Source organism: Triturus cristatus, chromosome 6, assembly GCF_964204655.1.
Source record: "Triturus cristatus chromosome 6, aTriCri1.1, whole genome shotgun sequence".
NCBI classification, from domain to species: Eukaryota; Metazoa; Chordata; class Amphibia; order Caudata; family Salamandridae; genus Triturus; species Triturus cristatus.
This window is the reverse complement of record NC_140589.1, coordinates 156,212,452-156,231,830: the sequence shown is the minus strand read 5'-3', so window position 1 is coordinate 156,231,830 and position 19,379 is coordinate 156,212,452. Positions and strand designations below refer to the sequence as shown.

The following is a 19,379-nucleotide window of genomic DNA, read 5'->3' as shown; positions in this document are numbered from 1 at the left end:
GAAATAGTGAGGACCTGCGCTTCGATATTCCCGTTTAAAGCACTGGTCGCTCTTATTGGGTAAAATCTTGGCTTGAGGGAGTGTTCTTGGGCACTGAGTTCTGCAGGGCTGAAAATGATCTATCCAAGACGTTCTTGGAAGACAAACACTCACAGTGGAACCTTCACTAAGCCAGCACCTAACCCTGTATCACTCTCCCTATCAAAGCCCTATATATTTGGGAAAGACGTGTGCACACTCTGTGGCACCCACTGCAACAATGCCTATTCCCGTAGGAATCAGAGTATATAACAAAAAACCCAAAGGTGCACCACATACACAATATAAGAATAAGAAAGTCCTTTGTAAATAACAATTTTCTTCAGAGGTCACTTATTGTAAACATTTTTAATTTTCATTTAAATAGAAATTCCAAAACATATAATCAATCCATCAGTGTGATTTAGTGAACAGTCCAGCCGACGCGTTTCGTCCTGTAACAGGACTTCTTCAGGGCTGTCAAACAATGAACAGAGAGATATATACATATAAATAACATATATACACCAATACATAAATATACAATTATAAAAACACTAAATACATAAATATAAACACCCTAAGAGCAACAACAAGACAGAACGACATTTTTACTAAAGTGTATGGAAAATAGTTCCGATATGGGGTATATTCAATCCTATTGAACATTGTAATTTATTGTAACATAGAGCATTCGCTTGAGGTAGCCCGAGCGACGTGTTGGATCTATTGATTGTCCAAACAAATTAGCAAAAGGGAAGAGGGTAAGACAAGAAGAACAAGAAGAGGGGGCAACGGAAGAGAGAACCTCACCTACCATAGATTGATGACGTAATTCATAAATGGCAAAGTCCTTATGGATTAGTTTAATCCTTGTGAAGAGTAAGCAAGGGTCCAGTGTAAGATTCTATCAGCTGTACAGTCAAAAAAAAGGAATAAACATGAAAAAGGGGAAGGGGAGGAAAGTGGGAAAGGGAAGGGGAAAAAGAGAAAGAGACATGACTAAAATCAGTCATAATCACAGAATAATAACCAAAAAAGGTTGAAGTTAAGGGACTAATGCTATCATTATGATAAATATAAACCAATTGGGCTAGAGATGACTTACATAAAGGCGTCAAAAGCAAGTGAAAAGCTCCTCGTGGATATGTATCATTCCAAAGCCTCTTGTAATAGATGGAAGTGTTGTACTGACAGGGCTTGAGATTGTTACTAAACAAGAAAAAAGGAAGAAAGAGGGGGAGACACGTATATATAACTATCAAACAAAAGAATGCAGCAAGAAAAACAAGCGGACTTTAAAAAACCCTCATTATAAAAAATATATGCAAGGGAAGAAGATAAGTACAACTTACAAAAGACCGCCACATGTTGGGGGTGTGAGCTTTGGTAGTGCAGTGTGCTATTGCACGCCGTGATCTTCCTGTGAGTGCGACTGTGTATATAGTCATCTTGGATAAAGAATGTGATGTCCAAGAAGTCTATTTCCTGCTGATTGTAATATTCACGGGTTCTGTTTTCCTTTTCACTCGGGTTATCTTAACCCTGGGTATTTCTGTTTTTATGACAAGTCTTTGTTTATTTCATGATTTCCTGCCTCCTCGTTCCATCTGGGAAGTAGTTTTCAGTTAGACATATTCATGTTTTGTCTCATGTAATCAATTGACTTCGTTATTTTATTTTCTTATACATACACATTATTCATTCCTTTTTTAGAACCTTGGAATGATGTTTAATACAAACATGTTGTCCGCCTGAGATCAATTTTGACTGTGGAACCCCTGGGATTATTACCCCCCAGATGTTGGCAGCTACATTGCTTACTTTGACGTGGCGGTCTTTTGTAAGTTGTACTTATCTTCTTCCCTTGTATATATTTTTTATAATGAGGGTTTTTTAAAGTCCGCTTGTTTTTCTTGCTGCATTCTTTTGTTTGATAGTTATATATACGTGTCTCCCCCTCTTTCTTCCTTTTTTCTTGTTTAGTAACAATCTCAAGCCCTGTCAGTACAACACTTCCATCTATTACAAGAGGCTTTGGAATGATACATATCCACGAGGAGCTTTTCACTTGCTTTTGACGCCTTTATGTAAGTCATCTCTAGCCCAATTGGTTTATATTTATCATAATGATAGCATTAGTCCCTTACCTTCAACCTTTTTTGGTTATTATTCTGTGATTATGACTGATTTTAGTCATGTCTCTTTCTCTTTTTCCCCTTCCCTTTCCCACTTTCCTCCCCTTCCCCTTTTTCATGTTTATTCCTTTTTTTTGACTGTACAGCTGATAGAATCTTACACTGGACCCTTGCTTACTCTTCACAAGGATTAAACTAATCCATAAGGACTTTGCCATTTATGAATTACGTCATCAATCTATGGTAGGTGAGGTTCTCTCTTCCGTTGCCCCCTCTTCTTGTTCTTCTTGTCTTACCCTCTTCCCTTTTGCTAATTTGTTTGGACAATCAATAGATCCAACACGTCGCTCGGGCTACCTCAAGCGAATGCTCTATGTTACAATAAATTACAATGTTCAATAGGATTGAATATACCCCATATCGGAACTATTTTCCATACACTTTAGTAAAAATGTCGTTCTGTCTTGTTGTTGCTCTTAGGGTGTTTATATTTATGTATTTAGTGTTTTTATAATTGTATATTTATGTATTGGTGTATATATGTTATTTATATGTATATATCTCTCTGTTCATTGTTTGACAGCCCTGAAGAAGTCCTGTTACAGGACGAAACGCGTCGGCTGGACTGTTCACTAAATCACACTGATGGATTGATTATATGTTTTGGAATTTCTATTTAAATGAAAATTAAAAATGTTTACAATAAGTGACCTCTGAAGAAAATTGTTATTTACAAAGGACTTTCTTATTCTTATATTGTGTATGTGGTGCACCTTTGGGTTTTTTGTTATCTATCCAAGACGTTCCTTAACATGGAAGAAATGTTTAGAATGTTGAGTTTGGGACCCTAATTTGCATTTAGAGTCTTGGTCACACCTCCAATGCCCTCCATTGTAGCGCCTAGCTATCCAGCGAAGCGTGGATCTTTACGTTTCTACATTGACGCCAGTATGTCACCTGTACAGTGGCTACATTTTAGCTCACATTTTGGAACACATGGAGTTAGGGCGCCATCGTGTGGCAGTGGTAAATATTACAGGTGGGCAAGAGTTGGGATTGCCAATACTTCTTGCCTGAGTTACTAAATTACACACGAGGATGCTAATTTTTATTACACAGGAGATATGGCGACTGAGATTCCGCAGATGCGCCATACACTGCACCCCACACATACACACGTGCACACGTACGTATGTATGTGCACCTCTGCAATATGTGACTGTGTAAATCACATATATTTAATGCATGAGTAAACTGCAACTTTTCCTAGACATAATTGCATTTCTATAAAGCTAACGAGTGTGAACTGCGCCCTGTGGGTGCAACATTAATCGTGGGCTGTTTTATTCCGTGTTTAGGACTCTAGTTTATTCTCATATCAAGACTTGGAAACTTGTCCTGCGTGGCCCAGATCCGCTGTTCCCCAGGAGGGCGCGTCGTATGATGGCGCTCCGCCGCAGTCCTATGTCACCGGAAACCCTACATCGCAGCGATGTTTAGAAACCAGAATTGCAGGAGCCCTTCTCTTCACCGGGAAAAGACTTGCTTTTATTCTTAATTGCATCCTTTGAGACCACGAGGCTGCTTTTTGACATTTTATTCAATGCAAAGAAATTATCATACAAATAAAAAACAAAACAAAAAAAATTACAAACGTTGTGAACGTATATCTTTTAAATGACTGCCTACCTGTCTCCTTCAGTGTTTTTAAATAAAAACCCTCAAAGCTAGTCAATCATATACAGCAAAAAACTCTACTGTGATATATAGATTAAAAACAACTTTTCATCCCTGTTTACACTGCCATTGTATGGTGTCAGAACAGCACTACGTCAACCAGTGTTGGTGTTTGCTTGACCACAGCAGCGTCGATTGAGAAAGCTCCAGAAAGGGAAAAATAACGCCATAGCACCAAAAAATGTACATACTGCACACTGATATAATATATCAAAAATAATGTCTGAACTCTAGTCTTGTGTGACGTGCATGGCTTTTGATCGCCTTGAACAACAGCCCTGAATTTTGGATGTTCTATAAACTGGCTCCTGAGTTCGATTAAATGGCAACATCAACATTTATACAAATAAATCTTGTCGTTTTTGGTCACGCTACGGGTTCATCCCTTATGTCTAAAGAAGAAGAGTCCAAAGAGATCGTGTATACAGACTATTCGATTGTACCGAGGCGAGTAAACGCCTTACTTGTGGTCAGTACAACGTCAAACGCGTCATGTCGCGTGGAGTTATGTGCAGTGAGCATCACTCGTGGATAGCTACGTCTGATAGGCTCAGTCTGTCAAAAACGAGGAAGGAGGTGAACTACGTCGTTTGATTGTCTGACTTCTGTTGCTCAACCAAACTAAGGTGACACCTCAGGCCGACCAGAGCTTGCCTGAACAAATCGGCCCTCTTCGAATGACACCAGCATTAAGCCCCAGCCCCAGCCCTTTCTCTGTTTTTTGCATCTGCCTAAATCTGCTGAGAAAATCTGGAAGCCTGAGAAGGTCACGGTAAGCAAAATTTCCGACGGCCACCTTCAGGTTTGTTCGCAAGTAGAGAGTGGTAATCGATAGCTCAGCACTGGCCACAGTTGACACAATAAAGTGGACATCTTTGATTGGAATAATTCTGTTGCCCAAAAAATACAGTCATTGTGGCTAAAAATCTATAAGAAGGCCAGGACTGGATACTGGGGCGCAGGGCTTTTTATTTTCAAGAAATGTTGCATCATTTTCTCAAACTATGTGTCCGTGTTACTAATGTCAGGCAAATGTGGAACAGAAACCTTTTTTGCGCTTATGATCCAGGCTTTTAGTTGCCTTCCCATGGCTCTGGGCTGGAAGCTTGCAGCTACCATTCAGACCCGGACTCTGAAAACCTCTCGCTGCTGCTGTCGGATCCCGGGGAGTACTGCCCGTAGGGGCTGGAGTGTGAGATGGGCGCTGGGAGCTGGGACAGATCCACGTAGAGGCCGGTGTTGCTGCACCCGGTGTCAGTAGACAGAGGCAATGGGGGTATCTTGACGTTCATCTCTGGCCCAATGGTCTTGTTAGGGGGGAAATTGTCATATTCCACAACCATACAATCCTGGTGCTGCTTGCCAACATTGTTCTGAAAATCAAATAAGTAGGCAGCCCCCTTGTACTGTGGATCCTGCATTGGGTTGGAGGGCTGGAGGGTTGCGTCATGCTGCAGGTACTCCTGCTCGGGGCGGCCATGTTGCATTGGGATCATGCGCTGGGGGGTGGCGCAGAAGTTGTCTGTGGGAGATGCTGAGCCTGACGAGTGATGGGACAGGTCAGGCTGCTGGCTCATCTGACTTGCCATGGCCATCTGCTGCTGCGGCATGGGCCAGTAGGTGTATTTAGACTGGCCCCCGGTGTTTCCTGGAAAATGCTCCGCGGTCCCGGAGCTTCTAGGTGGATTCGATTTACAACGGCGGGACTTGGCACGTCGGTTCTGGAACCAAACCTGGAATGAAGAGGCAACAAGCATTTGTGTCAGGAAATAAAGTGAATTCCTCTCAGTACTATAGCAATATAGACTGCTGGTGAGCGCCATACCTGTAGTTAAATGCCCACTGCCCGAGTTATAGGCCTGAGTCACAGACAAGGTCCAGAAAGAGGGAGAGGGGTTTTAAGAACCGGTAGAGCCCGGGGCAGACAGGCAATCACGCTATTGGAACATTCCACCCACTGAGAACAGTGTGTTGTTTTAACAGAAAGGAAGAGAACGTTGAACACTGGGATGTGGGAGCAGAGGGCCTCTATCAGCCATTCTTGGCCTCTCAGCATTGCACAGAAATTAAATATATGAGGTTCAAAGACAGCACAAAATATGAACCACGTAAACAAGAGGAAACGAAACCATCAAGTACTGGAGGAGTCTTTAACAAACACTTGATGGTTTCAAGGTCCTGACTTGATGGAATATAAGTGGTTCATTCCATTCCAATTGTTTGTAATCACTATATTTCGAACTGGTGTTACTTTCCCAGTCTTTCTCACTCTCTTTTCTCCTAGTCACCTGCCATGCTTTCTGATTTCCTCTGGCACCTCTCACCTGGGAGAACAGAATTTATTGCACATCAGCTTCAAGAGCGAGTCTTCCTAAGAGCCTGGACAATCTTATAAGGAGGCGGGTAAAAGGGAATAAGGCTTATGTACATCAACAATAGCCGTTCTTTGGGAACACCAACCCCGTGGTCTGTGATTATGTGTAAGACAGTGCGGCTGCTTCAAGGAGCCATCCAGGCTAGCATCGCTAACCGTCACCAGCAGTAGGCATGTTAGCAAGTTCCTCTGGTGACGCCAGCTTGGGTTTTGAGTCCTCTTGGGACACTATTCGCTGAGTGACCCCTAAGACGTGTTCCTCCAGTCAAGGGGTAACTCAATGTACAGATACCAGAACCCTCTGCTCCTCATCTCTGCCTTAAATATAACACCGCCCTTTTTCAAACCTTAACTAACTCCCACTCAGCAGTGTTGCAGAAGCAGGCTGGCTCCTGCAATGAAAAGTAGAGTTTCTGTCCTGCCACTGACTCCCGGCATTCGGTTAACTCGCTAGACATTCCATGGCCCTACTGCAAAGGACGGGTGGTACCTGCGAGCGCATGGATGATACAGGAAAAGGTATCTTATTAAACATCCCTGATTCTAAACGGTGTATTGAGTAATAAAAGTTTCCTAACCTTCCATCATACTATGAAAGATGGGTTAGTGCTTCGCAGCAACCAAATGGCGATCTATCGATGTAAACAACTCGAAGTGAAGACAGCCTTTGTCAATCTCGTCTCAACAAGAAACGCTTTCTCCACACAGACATTCAATGCCACACGGGTTACTCAACAACATGGGTTTGCAGTCCCTCGAAAATACTGCCTTGCATTAAAAATGGAACAAAAATTACTATTCCTTTAAGAGGCAGGCATCTTCCAGCTGTTGCTATTGGTTCGCTGATTTAACTGAACAGAACTCTTAAGAGTATGAACAAGTTTCGACTGATCTTGTAATTGTGTCCTCCTTCATCAGGATTATACCACTGTTCAAGTGCAGTTGAATTGTTACTGTGTACATTCTGCTCTGATTGCTGATATTATATATGGAAGTTAGCAAATACCACTGTGCCCAAGCTCAAATTGGCCTATCAAACATAACCCACATCAGGAGCCTTCAAGAACTGTATTTGGGGTATATATGTGTAGTGATTATTTCTTCATTGGACTCGGGGGGGGGAGGGGGGGCGGTCTCACCTGGATCCGCGACTCTGGCAGCAGGGTGATGGCCGCCAGCTCCTCCCGCAGGTGGATGTCGGGGTACCCGTTGCTGCTGAAGACGAGCTCCAGAGCCTGCAGCTGGGCCGGGGAGAAGCTGGTCCTCTTCCGGCGGTAGGACACCGGGGTGGGCTGTGGCTGTTTCTGTGGCGGCGGCGAGGGCTGTGGGTGCTTCGGGGGGAGTTGCTGCTGTTGCCGCGGTGCTGGCTGCGGGGGCTGCTGGTGCTGGGCAGACTGCGGGTGCTGCAAGGCTGGCTGGTGCTGCTGCTGCGGGATGCCCAGCTGCTGCGGGCTGCTTCCGGAGGATGCATATTCCTGGAAGGTGCTGATGGCATTTAATCCTTCACCGCCTCCTACAAAAATAAATCAGAATTAAAATATGTAGCGGCTCTGTGAGCAGTATCACAGCGCTACGGGGAGCGCCTGCCAGTCACCACATACATACACACACACACACACACACACACACACAGGTGTGCTCGTTCCGCCCACCCCATCACTTCTGGGCTGTACAAAGCACTGAGCGAAGTCTATTTTTTAGGAACTGTGAGGTGCACTGTGGCTCTGTTTTAGAGACTAATTACCCCCACCCTACAGGTAGGCATGTCACAGGATTACTGACCCACGTGCGCAATCTCTGGGGCGGGCTGCTAATGTTAAGCTCCCACTCTAGCCCTTTGTCTATGTTCATTGCTAATAGCCTGCTATGGTAAGAAAAACAGGAGGGACAAAAAGTGAGCACTGAGGTCTGATTTTAGGAGCAGATCTGTGGGTTATGGAGAATAGTCCAGAAATGGAGGCGGCCACAACTGACACAACAAATTAAATATATTATCGACTTTATCGGCAATGTTGCCCAAAAAGTACAAGCAGACCGGAAAGTTACATATTCAATCAGATTGTCAAAAAATCATAATTTTCAATGTCCGACGCTGTCGGAAAACCAATAACTCATCTACACAAATTCTGTGTTAGTGATGGTAACGCGTGCAATAAATGTGAGGCGATCACTTCTGAACCGGGAGAAACAAACATTCGCTTGAGTTTCTTTTGATAGACCCGTTTTTGATAACTTGCTTCTTTACCTGCATTGCTCCCACCGTTGACTCGCTTTTAATGCTTGTCTCTTAAAACCCTTGACACTTCACTTGGCGCGTCGATATATGAAAGGAGCTGTGTCTAAGCTGATGTTAAGTATTTTTAAGAACTCTAATTCGTTGTACTTTCACTATAAATGTTTTCTTCCGGTTCACACAGTTGGGATTAATGCGTCTCTCTTTAAAGCTCTCTGATCTGAGGTCTCAAATGTTGGGAACGAATAAACTGATTTAGTCAGTGACTTGTAGATCAGTGGGTTCATCGCCTGCTGCAGCGAACCGCCTCATACTGTTTCCTGCCGTCGTCATGAAAATAAGACAATTCACCTGAGGAATAAACAGTTACTACTCAAACAAACACGTGCAGACAGTCCATTGCCAAGCTGTATTCGACACTGCACTCTAGAGGATTCTCCGCAGCGGGCAGTTAATCCCACCGAGCTACCCTACCCGTCGATGCCTAATCTTTCTGCCACACAGAAAGCAGCGGGAAGTGGGGCCAACCGGAAAACATGAGAATTATTTGTAAAAATAGGTAAATCTACTATATGGCCAACATTCTACACTCTTGAAAACATTACATATATGTGAATAAGCGCCATTTCACGCATTGCGCACTCCTCGCGCTTGTGGGGCGTCAAACATGCTGACACTTTTACATGTTTTAATGTAGCCAGCATTGTCAGTCATGTTTTCAAAAAAGACACTCTCGAACCATCCTTGAAAGCGCTGGCTTCAAAGCCGTGCGCGAGGCGACGAGCAGGTGTTTTAGAACCTGGCACTCCAGATATTAGGTATACTCTGCCAAAACTCACGGAATGGGAGCAAAAACAAGCCTTTGTGAACCCCCACAAATACACACACACACTTGTCTCCCCGCACACATTAACACAATCTGGTAGTGGGTGCGCATATGGAGGGAACACTGGATGTATCCTTGCAAATTCAGTAGCCTCTTGGAACATCCGGAGGCCACCCAATGCCCCAGGGGCCACCGGAAGAGTGAGGGTGGGGGTTAGGGAGGAGTGGGGGGCACGGGAGGGGTGAAGGAAAGTGGAGGGTGAGAAATTCTGGAAACAGGAAGGATACTGAAGAAAGTGTAGCAATAGAGGGATGGGGGAATTAGGGTCGAGGGAAGGGTGTGTGATATTAAAGGGGAGGAGGGGGGGGGCAGGGAGAGTAGAAAGTCAGGGACACTGGGAGAGTGAGGGGGTATGAAGGGGGCTCGGGGCAGAGGGCCTCCGATGGCGCCTGGAGTATTGAGGGGGATGTTGGGTGAGGTGCACGGGGGTGTGAGGGCCCTGCAGGATGGAGGGACACCAAGAAGCAGGGGAGAAACTGGAGGTGGAGAGAGAGGTGAGGGTCCGGGGCGGGTGAGGGGAGCTGGAGTGCTGTTGAACAAGCCAGAGGGTGATGGAGGGCAGTGGAGGGGTCAGGTAGAACCGCGGGGTCGAAGAATACTGATAGGATGATGAAGACAGATTTATGAAGCGCACAGATGCTCCTGGGAGTGCCATGGCGCTATATCATATTTTCGGAGAAGGCCGCCATACTCGGATCTAGCAAATCCGAGGCACCACATTCAAGTGTTCCCGAGGGCAGCGGAAGCAGCGAGTAGCAGGAGCCCCAGCGCGTGCATATGAAACTGAAAATTACCAGTGCTCGGGGTGCAGTGGGCGTCTCACTGCTCTGAGCCCCGGTGCCACTGCACCCTCTGCACCATGGATAGCCAAGTTCATGAGCGAGGCTGGGACTTCCAGCAGACGGGTGACCCTACCTGCAGTGAAGCCGTGCGGGAGGCTCCCATGGAGCCCGCCGGGGGCGCCGGTGCTCCCGCGGCCCGAGTACACCTCTCCGAGGCCCGGTGCGCACCTCCTGCCCCCCACGTCTGTCGCCGCCATGCTGCTCATTCCTTGCTTCCTTCTTCCGGTGCTCGCGTGCAGGGGTCGCCTTCCTGGGATGGTGCTGTCTTGTGGTCTGGGGCTGCCTGCCGCCCATAAGCCTCTTATACCGGGAGGAGGGCAAGGGGGGACCCCCGACTGATCCAGGCGCGCAGGTGTGAACCCCTCGCGGCGGGGCGCAGGCTGAGGAGGGCCGGGAGGAGGGGGTGACACTGGGGTCCCGTCCAGACGCCATTGTCAGGGCTTCCTCTGGGGGGCTGGCGGGGGTCCCCGCAGGCCGCAGACAATACACATCCCCTCCAATAATATTTTCTTTGTGTGCGGGAGCCGGGGCCATTGGAAATACACACGCCCGGGGGTACAAGTTCAAACAGGGCCCTGGGAACACAGACGCCCCACACCCAGGGCCGCACTACTGCCAAGTTAACAAACAGGCAGGGACTGTCCATCCAAGGGTTGTGTTATATATGGCACTAAAGAGCGACCCCCCGTCTCTTTAATAGCGCTACAATGTGGCTGAACATGGGCCAAGACTACTTATTAAGACTACTCATGCATGAAAGTTACTACAGGTTACTTTCGCAGGTTGTGTTGCTTTGCCAAAGATCACACATGTTGGTCACCAGGGGGTAGCCAGGATTGGAAAAGGGAAGTCCTGAACCAATAATGATTTAACCACAGGGCCATACCTCTCTAGCGCTAGAACGTTTGCCGTATGGCCACGTCTCTCAAGCGCTAGAACATTTACAGTTCACCAAAAAAGGGGTTAATCTGAATAGAAATAGCTCGAGAGCTTATGCCCATCCAAACATCACATCCTTTCAGCCGCGCTCTCCAAAGAATTACCATGGTGAGTGGGCGGCAGACATTAGGACCTTAACTGGTGTAGGTTTCAGTTGGCCAGTCACAAGTGGCTTATAATAGACCCAGTTACAGCATATGGGGTATTGTACATACGGTTGTTTATGTCTAGCTGACAATACAAGGCACATTCTACAGGTACAAAAAACACGCCAGTGATAAGACACACCTGGGGTTGTCTCCACAGTTGACCCGTAGATGTCGAACCACGCAGGTGCTGTCAAATGGGTCACTGAAACCACTTGTAAGGGGCAATCGCAATTTGCATTTATAAAACATTGCATAGAACGAAGACCGATTCAGATGCTCAATTTGCACATGTGCAACCGATGCGTAAACACACGACATGCATAATCTGAGATAGGGCGCACCGTGACCTGCTCACGTGCCTTGGATCCTACTGGCTTCTGGTACCCGTCCTACCAAACACACACGCACCCGGTCTCTCCTCAAACTCAACAAGCTGTTCACACAACTAGCAATGACAGTGAAAGATGGCCACGTGCACAGGAAGTGCCAAAGCGAAGTGCCTTTAGTTGGGGATACTTGGACTACATGCAATATTAGATTTATGGTGTATCAGAAACGTAAAGTAATTAAAACATTCTACTATAGTTTAAATGATTGTAATGATTTATACACAAGTGCCTTTAATGAACAAAAAGAACAGAAATGTGACAGAACAAAGACACCCTCCAGTTCCAGGTACCTTTCTGGATCTCAGAACTAATAACGGAATTATTTTTGCAAAGGTGGGTTTCCTGCTGGCAGTTCCAGTTCATCAGTAGCCATTGGTTTCTGCCGGATATGTGTTTTTTTGACATACACTTTTTGGACATCTGAACTTCAATTCATCTAGGATCTTGTTGTTGTTGTGTTTAAGTGAGCATTTGTATTAAACCAGCAGAGAATGACACGTTTCCATTTGATTGCACACATATCTTAGTCCGCACGCACATCTGCCATAACAGAATCCAGTAGAGACCATTTAGGAATGGTAAACTGGGCTTTCCAAAGGTGTTTCCGCCTCACCTCAGATGGACTACCATCCTTTTATAGAGACATTGAGACGAAAACTTCTCCGATGGACGCAGACACGTTGCCTTTTTTCCCTTTTTTAAGACACTGTTTAAAGTAGAAGGAGCTTATTTACAAGCCCCTTGCGCCGCCAATGCATCACTTTTATAATGGGAAAATGTGACGCAACGGCGGCGCAAGGGGTTTTTAAATAAGCCCCGAAATTTGTAAACTGCAGGCATTTTATTTTATCCCAGTAACTAAAAAGTCTTAGCTCTAACTGTAGCATTTCAGGGTCTCTTCTTCTCCGGTGCTCTCCTTCGACAGCCTTGGAGTGTCCCAGTGTTTACCCACATGAAATCCTCTTGAAACAAGTTTAATTGGAATGGACCTATATCCCTCGCCCCTGTGTTTGCTGGCTGGCTACATCTCAAGGCTTAATTGGTGCCGGTGGTTGCCGGTGCTCGGCACTTAATTGTCAAAATCAACGCTTATGACAGTCTGCCACAAGCTGGTGCTGTCTGGCTAATTTAAAGAGACCAAGGCAATAGTTAATTACTAATCCAAAATACATAAAAAATGACTATTACCTGCCGCCCAAGCCAATCTTATAGCTTTGGGGGCTTGGAATAGCCGAATTGTCACACCTGTAGGAGTGTGATGGTTAGTAGTGGTGTTGTTACTATCATTGGCAGCATGGCAGGGGCAATGTGTGGCCTCCTGACGAGAGCTTATTTTTTTTACAAATTAAGCACTGCTAAATCCACCGCACGTTGGGCCAGTCTCTGAGCTTCCGTGGGACATCCACCATGCTCCATTGTGCTTCTGCCCACCACAGCATACAGCATTGAGCTGTAAGTGAGCCCACTTCAGCCCCTGGCTGTCTTCAATGTGAGTGATGGCATTTTCCTCGTGCACTCTTTGCACATCTTCCTAAAACGTAATCCACGTCAGTGGCAGGCCTGATGACCAGTCACGCTTTCATTTCTGCTTTTTGTTCACTTTAAAAAAATATTATTTTTGTGAAGGCTCATTTTTTTGGCATTTGCATACATAGACACAACACCTTTGGAAGACAGCATTTTTACTTTGTACTTGACTTTTTTTTTTTTAATAAACTTTTTATTATGGTTGTCATCAGGGCACAAACAAATCAGGTATTTTGTCCAAATATTGAGAGCATTATATCCAAACATCTGTTATTTTACGATAATTGGCGTATGAGTATTACACATATCACAACAAAAGACAACAGTCCATGTATTACATTCCCAACTCCCCGTCATTTTCATTGTCAGATTCCCCCTCCGCCCTTATTTCTGGTGGTTCCCAGATATATCCCCTGTACTTATTCCAAGCCCCCCAAACCTTGCTCCATTTCTTAGGGCAGCCTCGATTGATAAATACTCCTTTTACGGCCACCATGGCAGCCTCAAGATCCCCACACCAGGCGGTGAGCGATGGCGACTCTCTTACACCCCACCTTTGTGCGAGGTTGCGCTTCGCCATCATTATCCCCAGTGTGGCCCATTCCTGTGCTGGGCGTGACAGATCGTTCGGCTCCCATACATTTAGTATACATCTCCTGGGTTCGGGAGCAAATGACACCTCCACCGTCTGTGATATGGTCCTCATCACTTTTACCCAGTACTCCACTATCCTGGGGCACTCCCACACAGTATGAAAGAAAGTACCCTCCTCCCCACATCGCCTCAAGCAGTACGGGTGTGGTGCTGACCCTATTTTGTGGAGAGTGTATCTTGTGTAATAGGTTCTATGTAACATTTTGAGCTGCACTAGTTTAAGTCTCGCGGGGAGGCCAACACCTCCCGCCATTCGGAGTCTTCGAAATCACCCATATCCCGGGACCATTTTTCCCTGAGGGCCACGTGGGGGTCCGGTAAATTGTTCACTAATTTTCGGTATGTAAGGGAAGTAGCCCGCTTATACATACAGTCTGTCAATAGCCTATCCTCCAGAGGGGTAGCCTCAGGAACCTCGGTGCCAGGTGGCAGGGCCGCCTGCAACGCATGCCTTATCTGCAGGTAGCTAAAGCGCTCAGAGGGCGCCAGTTCATATTGCACTTGAAGGTGTTCAAATGTAGTGACTCCCACCTCATGCCACATATCGCCCACCGTTGATATTCCAATTGCGTCCCACTTGTCAAAGCCCTTGCAATGCCGCAATCCACAGAGCCGCTGCGTAACCCACAAAGGGGTGAGTTGGGTTATCGTTCCCTTCCATCCTAATTTAGCATGTGCTTCATGCCAATGGTTGACAGTCTGCCTTGTGGGTCCGAGTAGCACTGGTGTACGCTTCCTGTTATAAAGTGCAGACATCATGCCATCAACCCCAAGCCTTGAAAGTGGGATCCGCCTGTGGAGCGTGGATCCACTGATTGATTACTTTCAATTGGGCCGCCCAGTAATACAGCTGTATGTCGGGCAGTGCGATGCCTCCGTCGTACCACCCTTTAGTTAGTTTGCGCTGTGCTATGCGTGCAGGTTTGTTCCCCCACAGCAGCCCGGAAACCTGAACCGCAATATTTTTAAAGTAAGTAGGTGGCACTGAGTACGGCGTATTTTCGAGTGCATACAAGAATCAAGGCAGCGCCATCATTTTAAAAAGCGCTGCCTTCCCCAACAGTGTCAGGGGCAGCGCCCCCCAATGAGTAGCATCTCTTTTTAAACGTTCCAGGGGAGGCATGAGATTTTTTTTAACAAATTCGTCAGGGTCCGCCGTATTGTAAATACCTAGATACTTGAATGCGTCCACCGAGATCTGCAGTGGGCAGTCCTCTGGAAGTTGCAGCGGCGGGCCCTGGAGCACAAAAAGTATCGACTTGGACCAATTTATAGTGTAGCCTGATGCCCAACCAAACTGGTCACATATATTTAGGAGTACCAGTATGGATCGCCTAGGAGCGGTCAAATAAAGTAAAACGTCATCCGCATACAGCGAGATGCGGTATTCCCATTCTGCCGTCCAGCTCAGGCCTTGGATCATGGGCTCCCACCTGATCCATGCCGCTAGTGGCTCCAATACCAGCGCAAACAATAACGGTGACAGCGGGCAGCCTTGCCGCGTGCCCCGGGACAGTGGGAAGTCATGGGATATATGCCCATTAGCTGCCACATGGGCCAGCGGCTTTGTGTAGAGAAGACGTACCCATGCACAGAACTTTGGGCCAAAGCCCAAATGTGCCAGTACCGCGAACAAGAAGGGCCATTCCACCATATCGAACGCCATACGGGCGTCCAACGACAGAATTACTGCTGGCTCATGAATATAAGGTATGCGGGCCATCACTCTGTGAAAACTCCTCAAGTTCAGTGCTGTGTTCCTATTAGGCATAAATCCGGACTGATCCGGGTGAACCAGGGTTGTGAGGTGAGGGGTAAGCCTGAGCACAAGGACCTTTGCTAGTATTTTAGCTTCAGCATTGATTAAGGAAATGGGGCGGTAGGAAGCACAGTCTTCCGGGGGTTTCCCGGGTTTCGGAATCGTCACCACTGTGGCCAGGCGCTGACCCTGCGGGAGTTCGCCTGTCTTCAGACTGTCGCAGTACATATTTAGCAGGTGTGGGGCCACTGTCCCCGCCAACCTTTTGTAAATTTCCACGGGGATACCATTAGGTCCTAGTGCTTTCCCAGATTGTAAGGAGCCAATCGCCGCCTGTAGCTCGCCGGTCGTCAGGTCTGCCTCTAGTGTAAGGGCCATTTCCGGTGTAAGTTTGGGCATTGCAATATCCTTGACATAGGTCAATGCCTCTTCCACTGACAGTTCCGACAGCGATGTGTACACCTGCTGGAAATGTTGTGCCAGCATGTGTACTATGGCACGTGGGTCTGTTTCTTTTAAATTATCTCTCGTTTGAAGCTGCGCTATCCACTTGTCAAGAATTCCTGTCATACAAGGGAAACACGCCCTTATGTAAACAGGAGAGCTGTTACATAACTCAAGGGAAACACGCCCTTATGTAAACAGGAGAGCTGTTACATAACTCAAGGGAAACACGCCCTTATGTAAACAGGAGAGCTGTTACATAACTCAAGGGAAACACGCCCTTATGTAAACAGGAGAGCTGTTACATAACTCAAGGAAAACACGCCCTATAAAGGGAGGAACCGGGAGGTACAAGGCTGTCGGATATTGTGTTTACACCGACGTACCTGCTTCGTGAAGAGCAGTGTTCCGGAGTGGTGCTCCAGTAAGGCAAGAACGGAGGTAGGTCGAGTCGTTACTCCCTGGGCCGTGTCTTGCCCCATCGTCACCTGTGAAGGACCCGGAAGCTCTACCGGTCAACCATTGAGCTTCGCTTTTTGACTCGGCTGAGTCCAAGCGCAGTGGCGCTTTTGCTGGTTGGAGTCGTAACTCCCAGCCCGACCAGAGACACAGGGACTGCCAGCTGTAACGCACACCAGGAGGTGTTTGCCGCGTTACAGACTCGGAAGTCCACAGGATCGATCGAGCGGCTGCTCTCGGTTCAGTCTTCTTGCTTGTGATTGGGGTATCGGTGACGCATCACCAGGAGGTGACTCCGCGTCCCGGTGCAGTCTGAGGAAGAGGTTGAGCGGCTGCTCCCTTCAGGTAGAGACCCCGGCTGGGTGTTTCCCTGACTCCTCGATTCTCCCCAACACTCTTCGTGCCCCTCACAGCCTACCGATTGGCATTGTCGGCCATTTCATTTCTGCCCTCTGTTGGCATACGCCGGGATCGGCGTATATGCAGAGGACGGTTAGGACCATCCGTGCTGTGGGCTGGTAACGTACTTAGCCTGGAGGATTCCAGTGACTATAACTTTTGTTTGTTCTTTGTATTTTATTTGCCTTCATTAAAAGAACTAACCCTTCACAAGTGGTTGCGTCCTCATTGTCGTGTCTGTTAAACGATCCTGAGACGTTCAGGGCGTTACACCACTTTCTGTCACGCTCCCTTTTATCGAGCCACGCCAGAAGCTTCCCAGCTTTATCGCCGGTCTCGTATAACTTATGTTTCGTAGTCGAAAGTCTGAGTTTAGTCACCTCCCCCAGATGTTCCCTATGCAGTTGCTGTTTGAGGCGTAAGCTTTGGGCCGTGGCGGGAGTTGGATTTTGAGAATTTTGAGCGTCAGCCTTCTGTAGTTCTGATTCTATAGCAGTGAGTTCCCACTGCTGTTCTCGCCTATATCCTGTTATAGAGGAGATGGCCTGCCCTCTGAGTACGGTCTTACAGGCCTCCCATAGGTTGGTCGGAGAGTGGACTGACGCAACATTTTCTTGGAAGTAGTGTTGTGTCGTGGTGAGCATAGATTTCATGATCTTGGGAACCCGTAAGTATCCAGGGAGTATGGGGAAAATTCGCCGCCGTCCTCCCAGGTGATACGTGTACGTTAAGATAATTGGTGAATGGTCAGAAATAACCTTAGGTCGAATTTAAATTGTGTCCACATGTTTGAGGCTTTCTGGGGATGCGAGAAAGTAGTCTATTCTAGACAAGCTGTTATGTACCCCTGATTGAAAAGTATATTGGCGCACGCCATGGGATGCCGATGCCGCCAGACGTCCGTAAGCCCTAGTGCCTCCAGAAAGCTCCCTAGGTGTGATACTCCCGAAGTCCGCTCCCTCACAGGGTGTCGGTCAACGGCCCCATCCACCACGGCATTAAAGTCTCTCCCAATCAGTAGTTCTCCCTCCGGGAGATCGAGGAGGAAGTCATTAAGGGCCGGAAGCGTAACTGCCTGTAGCGCCGGGGGATCATATACTGATACCATATTGATAGGGTGTCCTTCCCACTGACCTACCAGAGCCGCAAAGCGTCCGCCCGCGTCAGTCTTTGTTCTATGTATTATGAGTGGTGACTGTTTTCGTATTAAGATACCCACCCCTCTGGACCCCGACGAGAGCTCCGAGTGGGCAACCATCCTGAACCCCCACCTGTCTAACGCCTGTTATGTTATGTTATGTTAATTGCAATTTATAGAGCGCGCTAACACCAAAGGCTTCATGGCGCTTTAAGACAGAATGAGTGAGAGGGAAGCGTGAGTGACGATGTTTTTAACCAAGGGGTGGGAAGAGGTGAGTTTTGAGTGATTTTCTGAAATTCAGGAGGGAAGGGCTGGATTTGATGGAAAGAGGGAGAGGATTCCAAAATCCGGGAGCTAGGTGGGAGAAGCGACGACCACCGAATTTCTTGGTTTTGGCTTTGGGGGTGACTAGCAGATGAAGGTGGGCTGATCGAAGGTTGCGCGTTGGTCAATGGGGAGTGATTAGGAATTTGAGAAATGCGGGGCCGGCGCAGTGGAGGGCCTTGAATGTGAGGCAGGCCACCTTGAAAGCTGCCCTTTGGCTTATTGGTAGCCAGTGCAGGCTGTGAAGTAGAGGTTTTGCCGATTGCCATCTAGGAGTTATATGAATGAGGCGGGCCGCTTGGTTCTGGACAACCTGAAGGCGGTGCAGCAAAGATTGTGGGAGACCGTGGTAGAGGGAGTTGGAAAAGTCCAGACGAGAAAGTACTAGCGAGATGATGACCTGGGTGAGTGCGGCGGGCGGAAGTAGGTGGCGAACTTTGCGGATCTTCCGGAGCTGGTACATACAAGATGAGATGACCGCACCCACTTGAGCTCTGAGAGACAGTTCGGTGTCGATAATCACTCCCAAGCTCTTCACTGATTTGACCGGGACTGGGGGGGACCTAGCTCAGATGGCCAGAACTGCGAACCCCAGTGAGCATGGCTGAGTCCGGGGAGAAGGAGCTTGGTTTTCCCGGGGTTCAGTTTTAGCTGATTCAAGTTCATCCAATGTTGGATATGGATCATAACAGTTTGAGACGTATTGATGGCATGAGGTGAGTTTAGAGGGAGGACAATCTGTAAATCATCGGCATAGTTGTAAACAGTAATGTCCCATTTCTGAAGTGAGTGGATCAAGGGCCGGAGGTATAGGTTGAACAGGAGTGGTGAAAGGGAGGAGCCCTGAGGGACTCCACAGGTCGTGGGGGTTTTTGTTGCGGTATAGGGGCCCAGGCGGACAGCCTGTGTTCTTCCGGTCAGGAAGGACTCGACCCACTTAAGGGCGGTACCCTGGATGCCTGCCTGT

General features: G+C 47.3%; 1 protein-coding gene across 3 annotated transcripts in view; it reads right to left on the bottom strand.

Moving 5' to 3' along the window:
* Positions 1–3,749: 3,749 nt before the first annotated feature.
* The window catches only part of MIXL1 (Mix paired-like homeobox), a 112,561-nt gene continuing 96,931 nt past the window's right edge, over positions 3,750–19,379 (bottom strand). For 2 of the 3 annotated variants that reach the window (XM_085610413.1, XM_085610414.1), the window contains exons 2-3: positions 7,407–7,780; positions 3,750–5,626 (exon numbers count right to left, since the gene is read on the bottom strand). In XM_085610413.1, the coding sequence (XP_085466539.1) occupies positions 5,006–5,626; positions 7,407–7,780 (995 nt within the window). In that variant the 3' untranslated portion in view covers positions 3,750–5,005. Of the gene's footprint in view, positions 5,627–7,406; positions 7,781–10,301; positions 10,768–19,379 lie in introns of those variants that run through there. The other variant, XM_085610412.1, reaches the window with a different exon arrangement.